The sequence below is a fragment of the Harpia harpyja genome, chromosome 3, assembly GCF_026419915.1.
Source record: "Harpia harpyja isolate bHarHar1 chromosome 3, bHarHar1 primary haplotype, whole genome shotgun sequence".
Taxonomy (NCBI): domain Eukaryota; kingdom Metazoa; phylum Chordata; class Aves; order Accipitriformes; family Accipitridae; genus Harpia; species Harpia harpyja.
In genome coordinates this window covers 30,760,124-30,773,640 of record NC_068942.1, presented here as the reverse complement: position 1 = coordinate 30,773,640, position 13,517 = coordinate 30,760,124, and the positions used below count along the sequence as shown (strand labels likewise).

The window sequence follows — 13,517 nt, the reverse complement described above, 5'->3', positions numbered from 1 at the left end:
GAAACAGTGTCAAAGACTTTTTACTGAAGTCGAGGTAAACAACATCCACTGCTCTCCCTTGTCCACCAAGCTAGTTACCTAATTGCAGAAGGCTATGAGGCTGGTCAAGTATGATTTCCCCTTTGTAAATCCATGTTGATGACTCCCAGTGACCTTCTTGTCCTCCATGTGTTTGGAAATGGTTTCCAGGAGGATTTTCTGCATCACCTTCCCAAGGATTGAGGTGAGGCTGTCCAACCTATAGTTTCCCAGATCTTCCTTCTTACCCTTCTCAAAGGTCGTGATATTTGCTCTCTTCCAGTCTTCAGGAACCTCTTCTAATTGCCATGACCATTCAAAGATAATTAACAGTGACCTCATGATGACATCAGACAGCTTCCTCAGCACTCGTGGGTACAACCTGTCAGGCCTCATGGACTTACGTATGACCGGTTTGTTTAAGTGCTCCCTAACATGGTTCTTCTCCACGAATGGTTAGTATTCCTTGCTCCAGACTCTCCCTCTGGTCTTAGGGACCTGGGATTCCTGAAGGCTGGTTTTATGGGTAAAGCCCAAAGCAAAGAAGGCATCAAGTACCTTGGCCTTCTCTATGCCATTTGTAACCAGTTCCTCTGCCCCATTCCACACTGGACCCACTGTTTCCCTAATGGATGAACAAGCGTACCCCCCCAATGGACCTGTCTTGCCAGATAAGACTTGAAACACTGGTGTCAGTACAAAAAAATATAATGTGTCTCAGGAAATGGGGTACAACCCCACAGCTGGCACAAAGCTGAAAGGGAGTCAAAGCTGAGTTCCTAAAATCCAAAAGGCAAAGACAACTTCAGAGCAAGAAATACCAAGTAGAAGAGCACTTCGTCTCAGTACAATGTGAAATGGTTGCAGATATTCTTGTATTTTACATGGTGACTAAGAGGACAGAAAGAGCTTGAGCAGATCCTCTAGAGGTACTGCAATAGAAAAACCTTCTGGTGTCACACAGGAATACACAACATGTACTTACTTTCAAATAGATATGTATTTTTACAGTGGTATATCAATTCATCTGAGTGCGCCCACCAGTTGCCTTCAGAAATTGAATGATATCATGCTATTTTCCTTTTAATTTATCTTTTATTTCCTGAACCCTTATTTTGCTCTGTAGGAAATATTAGTCAAAAAAAGAAAATGTTTCTTCCATACTAAACAGAAATCTGAACTCAAATCTCTAATTAAATTCTCCAAATAAAGAGTTTGTTTACATCCCCTTTCCCCATACAGATTTTAAAAAATTATCTCAAGAGAACAAGACAGAGAAAGTTTCAGTGATGTCTTTGTATCAGTCTTTTAGTTTACTGAGGATGCTAACTGGTTAGCTTCAAGCATTTAGAACGCACAAATCTGAGTTCAGGCACTGTAAGTATGAAACAATTAAAATACTTTTGAGAAAAATACTTCCACAAAGTCAAATTCTGAGGGGATTTCAGTGAGACAGTGGCAATCAATCATCATCATTCAGGATTAGCAGGAGAGACTTTGCTAGTTTTCTTTTCCTTTTCTCCCTACACTTCTTTAATTTCAGACTCGGAAGATTCAGCAGTTTGATTTCCCCATGCACAGAGAGGTCTGGTTATTTCTAACTGCACAAAAAAGCTTCCAGAGAACTTGGTTAAAGCCATGCGTATCAAGACTCTCATACAAATAAAAAACAGGAATAATCTATTTGGCTCAACATCCTGATTCTGCCCAGAGTTTTGGAGTGCAAACCCATTGTTTTTAATGTTCTGAGTCAGTGTGTTCTGATTCAGCATGCCAAGGCCTGCTGCACAGATGGCCTGGGGCCGTGAACTTCTTAAAGTTCATTGCCTTTTTTCCTGCAAGACTATAGTGTAACTGTAATATCACTGGTTCGGGTGATCTGTAGCTCTGTAATTAGTATAATGAACTTGGCATTCTAGAGTTACCTAATGAGACTGAATTACAATTTTAATCTTGCTTATAGTAATCTGTTTATACTGTGGACTGCTGACATATTATATATGTGGAATGCAAATGCCTATTTTTCACGTAGAGTTGTTGATATTAATGACATTTTTGCACATCTGTGAAGCACGGCTATGTGAAAATGTATCACTTTATATATAATCTTAAGTGTCTCCTTTAATTTGATGCAGAAGATGATCACTGTGGAAAGATCTTGGTTTCTCACCAGTAGTACTTTCTGGTCTGTGTACTTAACACACTGAAGGATATTATTTGCTTTCTGGTTTGAGATTATTTTGGTATGGTTTTAGTAAGTTTTATGGAAAATGTTAATAATGTAATATTAATACAATATGTTAACATTACATTAATATTGGTAACAACCATTAGTATTAGCATTACTAATATTACTATTTATATAATATAACGCTAATACATGCATATATACATGTATACACATATGAAATTCTAACCGCTCTAAAACAACTCTAATGAAATTTTAAAGAAGCAGTAATCATATTACAGAATATAGCTGGAGAAAAGGCAGAAAAAAGATGACTGCTTGTAATATACATGTTCACAATCAATAAGAAGTCTGATATTATAAATGTCAAAAATACTTCTCTCAACTATCTTCCTAATAAAATATGAAGTGCAATCTGTAACTAGTAAAATCACCCAAATTAATATGAACTTGTCAGTATAGAGTTATCGAGAAGTATTCAGGAAATAGTACTAGTAACTGAATAAAAAGAATTGAGGGGTCTTTATACTTACTTTTATGTCCTCTATTCTGCATTTTCAGTATTATAAATTTGGAATTTATTAGACATACTAGAAAGATTTATTGCACATTTTTATTAATATAGTCTAGGTTTAGATTTTACTGTAACTAGCAGAATCCAAAACTTCTGCAGTCTGTATGAGCTGGGATATTTTTTTTTTTAGCTTTAAGGATTGCACAGCACTAATACTGATCTTCAGCAAGAATTCAAACTTGTTTCAAGCAGATAAATCAATAATAAGTTCTCCAAAACACTACGTGAGCATATTCAGATGTAAGAAAAAGCATTAACAAATCAATAATATGCCTATTAACATAGTTATTAATCTAATTAGAAAAGAATAAAAATAGAATGTGGTGCTATTCACTACAATGTTCTCTGCGCATACCTCTCTTCTTTAAGTTGGTATCAAATACTGCAATGTCCAAGATCACAATCTGCAGACTTTATAGCACAGATTGACTTGAAAGGAAGAACACAAGCAAGTAATATAGTATTACAGGAACTTCTTAGGTTTTGTTTGATGGTATCACTTCTCTGTGTTGCTTAGCCTTGAAGACCTAGCAAGATCACACCCTTAGATGGTGAGGGCTACTGGCACACTAGTAACGAAGAATCCCAAGGGGGAAGCATTGTATACATCCAGAACTTGCAGCAAAATATCTTAAGTCTCATATAAATTTATTTTGGGATCAATGGGATCAGGCAAGACAGTATATTACCATTATATAGTAGCCACAATTACAGAATATTGCAATTATGTTAAAACTGATTTACCACCCTAATTCCATTACATTTCTCTCTTTACGTGGAAAATCTTTTTTAAAAAATGAAAAATTCACATTCAAAATATACATGATACAACTGAGCTAGGTAAATATGTTACTAAAAAAAAAAAAGTAATATGTGCTTTTAAATACAACTCCCTTTCTGTCAAACCACTAAACACTAAACCATTATTTCTTTTCAAAAAACAAGTAACTGCCTCTGGAAAAATATCTGAATTCTAAAAAGAAAAAGAAGCCGTCAAACAATAGGAATATCATATGCTTCTTGATGGTAGAAAAATAAACACTGGGATATTATGATGCAAGAGTAAAAATCATGTAAGGCATATGGTGCACCAGAAAAAAGGCAATATAAAGGAAGTAGTCGAATAAATATAGACAAACTAGCATGAATCCTTTTGCACTGAAATTTCATGCAGAAAGAGAAATACGATATTAGAGCTTTATTATATATCACCTAACTGAGATGATGATAGTGCTTGTTAAATACTAAATCAGGTTAGAAAGGGTAAGGCAGAAAACACAGTAATAGGAGAGTTTAATTACTCCCAAACAGTCTGGTAAGAAATCATGACAAGATATGATGCAGGGACTACATTTTTAGATGCTGTAAATAATGGTTTCTTGGAACTATTAGAGAAACCACAAGAGAAATAACTCTAGATTTTGCATTATGCTAGGCATAGGAACTGTTTCGATATATAATCATAAAAAAAAAAAAATTAAAAACACTGACTATAATGTACTCAACTTCAGTGTTCTTCTGGGAGCAAAACACACTTAAAAATCCACCAAAAATAGTTTAACTGCAACAGGACAAGGTTAGTAAGGATAAAAATAAATGGAAAAACTAATGGGTAAAATGTTTGCAGGTTACAGAAAAACACTTCCATAGAGTTCAGATAACTATGTACGCTCTAGCAGAAAGAAAAATCAAGCATGACTTTTAAAAAAATGGAGCTTGAATGACAAAATAGCAGAATAAAGAAGACTTGGTTGATGTCTTTCAGGCCAAAATAAGGTTGGAGAGTGTAAAGGGAGCATATCTGCTAAATTAAATCTACAACTATGCATACTCAAAAAGGTTCTGGGATAAAATTTATTTTAGGTAGGGAAAAATACTCATGGAACCATAGAATCATAGAACCATAGAATCACAGAACAGATCAGGTTGGAAGGGACCTTGAAAGATCATCTGGTCCAACCTTTCATGGGAAAGGGAGCTTAGATGAGATTATCTAGCACCCTGTCCAATCGCATATTGAAAACCTCCAGGGATGGAGACTCTACCACGTCCCTGGGGAGGTATTCCAGTACTCATCAAAACTTTCTAAACTGTGACAAGTAGGAAGCCTGGAATTGTTCAAAGACGGTATGTAACTTTTCACTTTAATTGCGTGTGGTACCAAAACACAGGAAAGTGGCAAATACGATACCAGTTTTTTAAAAGGGACAATGAAAGGCCAAAAAGATTGACGCAAACGAAAACCCAGCAAATCTATATTCAGAGGCAATTTCCTAAAAGTTGTAATAAAGAATGTAAGTAGAAAAACCATGGAACAATATGACATAAAGAATCAGTGTAAAATTTTGTAAAAGGAAGTTATTCTTCCCCAATTGGAATTCCTTGAACACATTAATGGTCCTATACAAGAGCGTCATCCAACAACATAGCTAATTTAACTTCCAAAAATATTTTGACATCGTTCCCCACCAAAAGTTTTTAAAGAAAATTAATAGTCATGGGAAATACAGGAAGGTCTTCTTTTGGGTTAATAAAATGGTTAAAAGAAAGGAAACAGAAATTACAAATACTAGGTCAGTTTTCACATTGGTTAGCTGTCACAAATATTGCCAACTGAGTCCTGTGCTGTTCAACACATTCACGAATTACCTGAGAATGTATGAAGTACTGAAGTAAAAAAGTTTGCTGATCACAACAAACTATTCAGAACAGTCAAAACAGTAGCTCCCTGTAGAATATTGCAGAATTATCTCTTCACTTGGGAGACAGGACCCCTGATTTCAGGGAAATGATTGATTGTGTAGGAACAGAGCATGTAGACCATGACTTCTCAATCTAAAGAAGAATGAGTAGCACTGAATGTGACAGCAGTCAACGAAACAGTGAATGACATGCAGAAGATGTACTTTTGGTGATGTGACAAATATCTATTTAGTCTCTACCTGTTTATTTATATAAAAGCACATAAATATATAAAATAGCTTGAAGAAGAATAAGCAGAGCTCTTAACTAGAATAAGCATTTGGGTGATGCAAAGACAGATCCAGAGCATATCCTAAATAGGACATCAGAAAGAAAATACTTGTCAGGATCTAAGGCTGTCATGTCAAGATCCAAGAAGAAATCAGACACTCTTGAGGATGTACAATGCATTTCAAACCAACAAACACTCTAAAAAAGCCTTTCTGAGTACTGTAATCACAAACCTGACAACAGAGCGGACGTAGAGGACGTATAATGTATGTAAGGAAAGTCAAATTAAAAGGGAGTGGCATAAATACAAGGACAAATACTTTCATCCCTTTTTTTTGAAAAAATACAGGTGCTGGAATTGATACAAACAGGAGCAGCTCCCACTTTCCACAATGTAGCACTGAAACCCCATGAAGAAGTTGGATAGAATAGTCAACACTGTTCACTTTCATTTTTTGTATCACAGCAGAACCTCAAACTCAAGTGCATAGCTACTACAAGCTAAGTACCTATATTCCACTCTACCTTGAGTGAAGACTAATGCCTGGCAACCAGCCCCCACTTAGTCTATTCTGAGCTACAGCTTAAACTTATGGAGCAGATGATGCTTTAAATTATATCAAATATGAAATATCCTTTGAACAATTGCAGATTTATGATCTAATGAAAAAAACTATAACCAGCCTACAGGTCTCATTGCATACACTGATAAAAAAATTCAAGAAAATTGAAGCAGTTTTTTTCAAATGTAGAGGACTGTATGAACAGATCTGGCAATTTGACTGGCAATCAATATGTCAAAATTCTGTCAAAATAAAATGGCTTTACAAATCATATGATTCTTAATAATTAAGTATGAAAATTTCAGATGTGCTGTGGACCAACAGGAAATCTGTGGAGGTTCAAGAACTGGCCCCTCTAAGATTTCAAACCACCCACTCTTCCTTATAGCACTGTAGCAAACAGTTGCAGCCATGGAACAGTCTAGTATGCCTTGTAATCCTATGAAAGATTGGATGTCCTTTCCTTTGTTGGCTTCTCCAGGAATCTTCTCAAGATGAACACTGCAGCCCAGGGGGCATTAACTGGGTCTGGACCACTGTAATTTGCTCATATCCGATGACTACTGTAGCAGGATGTTAAAGCATCATGTAAATGTAATATTATTATGAATTATTACATGGAAGTTACTGCAGAGCCCCATTCTGCAGCTTTATCAGATCAGGTGAATGCCAGATAATCAAACCTGAATACTGTGCACAGATTGTACTAAATTCTCCCACTGCTTTGCAATGCTCCGGCAAGGGAAACGGATCATAACTCTGTCTAACTAGACAGTTACAGGGGGATTACTGTTGCTTTGGTCTGTGGAAGCACAGCAGCTGTAACATACATCAAACTGCTTTCAGATCATTCCAAATTAAGGGCTCGATTCTGTATTTTGTAACACCTGTTTTACACTATTTCTTCACTCAATGCCATTGAATTCAGTGGATGAGTAATTGCGACAGAAAGAATGTCATTTTATATGTTTTATCAATCGTTTATTGAAATGTTTAAAACTTTCTTATCTACACAGTAATACTAGAGAATATTCTGAGACTAAATGGGCAATTTCATAGCATCATATGATTGTGCTACCACACTATCTCTTTTTCATAAGAAAACTATATGTTTTCTTATATATGCATAGCATATTTTACACCTATGTATTTAAAATATGTGTCCCCACAAAAAAGTTCACCCAGGTATGGGACAGTAGTCTAACTGAGAGACTTCAGATGTATAATGACTTCTGTCTCATCTTAGTTACAACACTAGCACACTATGATCCTGAGCACATCACTCAATTTTCTGTTGCCATTTCCCCATTGGTACCATGGGAATACCAATGCCCACATGTGTATTTGCATATTTTCCACTTCATCTTTTATCTTTACTTTACTTAGAAGATTGTTCTCCTGGTACAGAAGCTTCCTTTCCTTCTGAAACTTTCCTGTTTGTATACTTGCAAAGTTTCATTATAGAGAACTGCTTATATTGAAAAGGAATATGAAGATATAATGACATTTCACGTTCTCAATACTAAAATACTATTAAGTCTAGAAATATAAATTACTGAAGCAATTATAGTAGCAGAAATAACACTATTACTGCAATCAACTGTTGCTGTAGGTATTTGAAAACAATCTTTAATTTCCCTTTGAGTGTACCAATCTTCTCTGCAGAGGAACAAGCTATTGTAAACAATTAATGATACTAAGGCTAGCATGAAATTAATTATTCTGAAACATGTCTTGAGATTTCAGAAATAATACTTTTTTTTTTAAATTTCTGATTTAAAATGTCTTTTCTCTGTGTGTAATTTGGTTTCTATTCCCCTGTTGTTGAATTTTAAGTCTTAGAAAACAGCTATCATAAACAGCTTTAAAAAACCAATGTTTTAAAAAGATGACGCTGTTTAAGTGATTTTGCTGTTTACCTGTTTCTTAGACGTGACAAGTCTGCAGTATGCCCATCACATTCTTTAACTAAGAAATAGGATATGATTTAAAAATAAATAATAAACAAAGCTGTCACAGAATTAAATGGGAGTTTTTTCGCTGTGTAGAGACAGCAGGATGAGATGTCTGCCAGCCAGCTATTTATAGTTTAGCTTTCCTCCTGACTGTTCAGCTCTGCCTTTCTACACTGTCAGATGAATCCACTAAACTTTGCAAAGGACAGTTTACAGAGAGTCATAAAAACAATTTCTTGCTGTGCGTGAAACAGTTTGCAGTGCTTGAACTTGGATGAATTTGTCCAAGGTGTTTCAGCGCATGTATCTGTTATCTTGTTTTCTACCCACGTCTTCAGATCCTTCAGAATTCATACCCAGGCAAATGCTTTTTCTATCTTTGGCCTGTGGGTATGTAACATCAGAGAACTGTAGATGTGTACGAGGAAGGAGCAGCAGAGAGGAGCTGTTATGGACTGACCACTACCCCCACTCCCTACCCCCCCATGCCGCTCGGGGGGACGAGATAGAGGAGCTGGGAGTGAAGTTGAGTCTGGGAAAAAAAGTAAGGAATATCCATTGCCCTCCCTTTGTCCACAGAGCCAGTCATCTCAACATGGAAGGTAATCACACTGGTCAGGCCGAGTTTCCCCTTGGCAAATCCATGCTGGTTGTTCCCAAGGACCTGCTTGTCCTTCATTTGTTTCTAGAACTGTCTCAGGAACTGAGTTGTCCCATTGGCCTGACCAGCTCATGGTTATGCAGATCTTCCTCCTTGGTCTTTCTGAAGATGAACACGACATCACATTTGTCTTTTTCCAGTCATCAGGGACTTCCTCTGATTGCTCTAGTCTTTCAGAGGTGATAGAGAGTGGCCTTGTGATAACATCAGCCAGTGGCGCATGCTTGTATGCATCCCATCTGGACCCATGATACTTTATATGTCTGGTTTACTTAAGTAGTCCATAACTTGATCTTGCTCTAATGTTGATAGTGTTTCTCCCCACCAACCCCTGCCACTAGGCACAGAGATCTGGGAGGTGTGAGAGCTTCTGGTTAGTGAAGAAACCTATTGGGTATTATGGCATTGCTTCCCCAGATGTCACAGATGTTCTTTTAAATGAGGGTACCCTTGAGGGTAAGGCTGTAATCTGTTCTCCTGAAGTGCCTTCCCAAGCTGTGGCAGCAACCATGGAAATCAGCAGAAGGTGACCAGGAAGGAAATTCAAACTTCTGTGGATAGCGTGCCAAGTCTGTTATTACCCTGGGCAGTGGAAACATACATATTTGGTGCCTCGCAAGCCTTCCGGTCTAGAACTATTGACTTTGTTTAGTGATACTTCTATTCAAAATGGTGTATAATAGGCAGAATGTCAATCAAGTTCAGAACAGACTCAAAACACCTCAATGAGTACATACGTACAGAGAAACAGTAACTTCTCTTAATAATTCCTGAAAGACCTTATGGTTTCCTAACCAATCTTTAAGGAAGGCTGAAACTCTTTCCTTTACTTAAGGAAAGAGTAAAAGGCTACCCCTTATACAGAATGGCATTAAAGAACAAAAGGAAAAGCAGTCAAGTTAGGAAGGTAATTCCCTTCTCATTTCTGGAGAAGAAAGCTTCAACTTTTTGAGACTGAAAGGCAGAGAATAATTGTTGCGTCTTGCCTTACACGTTGAGGGCACTCTGACTCTAAGCAATAGCGAATAATAAACATACAGACAAAAAATAAATATGTGGAAAAAATGCATGGACATCTGAGAGCTGATTAGGAAATTGCACTATAGGAAATCCTCAGAAGACACAATATTTTACCCTAAGGCCTTCACAGATCATATCAAACCTCACTCATAAAGAAAGGAAGAGGAATCTAGCCTGGAATTTAATAGCGTAGCACAAGCCAGTTTCAGTAATACAGAACTCCTGTGTCAACAGTTTCTGGCACTGACAGCTAGAAGTTCCTGCTAGACAGAAACTGAAGCAGTCTGGGGTCTGAAGTCACTGCTCCACAACTTCCACAATATTGGAAGGTGGGAGAGCCAACAGCAGAGTGAACTAGTCCGGAGAGAGAAGGAGCTCATCTAAAACAAGACAATGTATTATTAGGCAGATACTATGGATATCACAAGGGTCATTATCAGACTTGACTCCAAGAGTGATGAGAGCATTTGCCAGAAAAAGCTGAGTCTCAGCTGGAGCAGAAATCTCCCTTGAAGCAAACTGCAGGAGGAAGGTCAGAAACAGACCTTTTCTGTTTCAGGGATGATGAAGGTTTTACAATAGAAGCCTGACTGCCTGGGTCAAAGCTGATGAGAAAAAACTTCCTGGAGTGGTTTCCTACTGCTGGGATTGAAAAGCAGAGAACTTGGACAGACGGTTCTCCATTCCCTGACAAAAAGGAAAAATATAGCCTTTATAGACCCTATGTGGCTTAAAGCCAACGACTTTGATAGGGAAGCCAAGGAAAATTAAACTTGCCCAAAGCTACAAAAAAAGTAAAAATTAAGCAAAATGAGACATCAAGATCAAAATGAACACAAAAATCACAAAGGAGCAAAGAAAATGAAGTTAAATAAAAGGCTGAAGTAATCTCAAACAGAAAGCAATGAACTGCAAAAAGGCTTCATGGAAAACTAGAGAGGCAACTAAGAGTCGAGGATGTATTTTTACCTTTTGGGGAAGTTATATGAACATTTGCTTTCCAAGTACTAATAAAGGTTAAGTATCACCAGCTTGAGCACTTGCACATGTCCCACATCTATTACCTCATCTAAATAACAAGCATGGACCATAACATTTCACCTATTAATCCTGCGTTAAGAATAGAATAAGCTATTGAACTGCAACATCCTTAAAGAAAGAAAGCCCATCTTGATATGACAATCCAACATATATATATAGGCAAAATGTTTTAGCAGTAAATTACCCTTAAACCATTGTGTTTTATCACTATTTTAACTCACCTAAGGTAAACCTATCTTTCTGGATTTTATTTTGCCTTTAGCTAGTGAAGAGCTATCTACTATCTCAAACTTCCTTCTCACATACACATTATTATGTATAACCCTCAAACAAATTGCTTCGTTACCTGCTCCTAAATACACTCCATGAATTGAACTTCTCTAAGCCTTCACTATAAATTCTCTGGGGGATCCCCAAAAACATTTCTCTTAGCTTCTAGATGACAGGTCATTTAGAACATTAAAAATATAATTTTCTTGTATCTTATTAGTATAAAACATTTCCTGAAGATACATTTCTATAGTAAATAAAATTTTATTTGCAACTAATAGGATAAAATATTCTGGATTAATAGATAGTTTGCGTATGAACATCTGAATTAAAGGAAAAGCTATATAAATACAAATACTATTTAACATGTTGTTTTAATGCCAGTATGTGGTATTTAGAAGCATACTTTTGGCTGAGTATTTTGCAACCCTAAAAGCACCTACTCACAAGAACTTTTAAGTTGCGTTTCAACAGTATTGTCACTTCGTTGGTTACTGTACAATTTATTATAAGGTGAAAGCAATCTAGAAATGCTGCATTACAATAACAGTATCAAACCCACATCTGTACTTGAAATGACTGTATTTGCCTCCTGATAAGATGACCTTCACTTACCAAAGAATAGAACAGAAATAAAAAGGTTAAAACAATTGTCACAGGGTGAAGCCTACCCAAAAGTATGGCTTAAAAGATGAAATGTGGACTACATATGTCCAGCTCTGACTACATGATTCTGCTGTGCACTGGGAAAACAAAGAAACCCGCAGATTAACTTTGATACAGTTGTGGGGTGACACCTATTCAAAGATCACTGCTCAGATAAATGAGACTACACCAACCCAGCGCTAACAGTTTAGTTTATTCCACTATGCGTGGAAAACAAATAAAGACTCTTAGATAATCTTTGTTAGGTAACGCTGAACAGCTTTACGTTCCAGTAACACATTTGGGACATGAGACTAGAGGGTGAAATAATCCAGGTAGCAACACTGGTTGGCTTTAGAGAAGGGGGAAGTCAGAGACTGACTTGGGGCTAAGCAACTAGCAAGGCCACTGGCACCTTACGCCAACAATTTAATCTTAAAAATTTACACACAGTTATGACAATAGCCCCTTGGCTGCAGAGGGGGACTCCACATTCAGACACCTGACAAGATGTAGAAGACTGAGCCAGCTGGGAACTGCTTTGCACAGGGGCCACGCTGCCAGGAGCTGGACCGAGTGTCCCCTGGGTATACGGTGCCAGTCTCAAATGAGTTACAGGGGCTGGGACTTTGGTCTGTGTGAGTGTGAAGAGTTTGACTGTCATAGACTAGAACAGAAATCGCTATCTATACTCACCCTCCTTTGAAAAAAAAAATTTAGATTGGAAGTCACTTAAGTGATGTGCATCTGTTACTGTGACTACCCCAAATTCCTCCATAACAACAATTCGGTAATGATCCACTTCTCTCCAACCCTCTGCGTACTCTTCTTCCCTGGCTCTGTGCTCGCCCCGTCGCATATTACTTCTCACCCCTGCATAAGCCGCTACCCTGGCTGCATACAGGGCCCCACAAAATCAAGCTCCTGTACCATACCTCTCATTCATTAACGCAGTTCCATAGGTTAACTCTCTCGTTTGGTCCATTTTTACACTCACCTGTCTGTGCCAGCACAGGATGCAAGCAGAGACGTTACAGAACCCAGTGCAGTTACACTTCTCACATATTCATAGAACTAGCACCTGAGGTGACAGGCACCTCCTCTAAATTTGATCATATTTGTTCCTTAACACCACCTACTCGAGGCAAACAGGATTGCAGATCGTAACTTCAGGCCAGGATGCTGTTTCTGTTCTCTTCACTTACCAATGTCCCACGCATCAGCAAAACTGCAGGGGACCATACTCATCCCTTAGATGTAATCCTCAAAAAGCTGTAAGTAATTTTTATTTTTTGCATGGTTCAAATCTCTTCAGTTATATCCTATTCAATATGCCACTCCCAAAATAACAAACATCTTAAATAGAAATAAATAATAAGAAAGAAAATACCTGTTTTATTGCATAATGATGAGGCAAACCACCAACAAATATGGATCCTGTTTCAAGCCAATATGAACTGGACCAGAAATTTCTAGGTATACTTGTCTTTGCAGATATCCCCAGGATTGACATTTCTGCTTCACATGGTACCATGCCTTGCCTGCATAAATTTAGAAATAGGCACATTTTACCACCACATATAGTTTACATTACTGCCTGTGGGAAAAT

The 13,517-nt window shown here is 37.4% G+C and overlaps 1 protein-coding gene across 1 annotated transcript in view; it reads right to left on the bottom strand.

Moving 5' to 3' along the window:
* The window catches only part of EYS (eyes shut homolog), a 1,008,942-nt gene that overhangs the window by 258,240 nt on the left and 737,185 nt on the right, over positions 1-13,517 (bottom strand). The window contains exon 35 of the mRNA XM_052781811.1: positions 13,299-13,449. Within this exon, the coding sequence (XP_052637771.1) occupies positions 13,299-13,449 (151 nt within the window). The remainder of the gene's footprint in view (positions 1-13,298; positions 13,450-13,517) is intronic.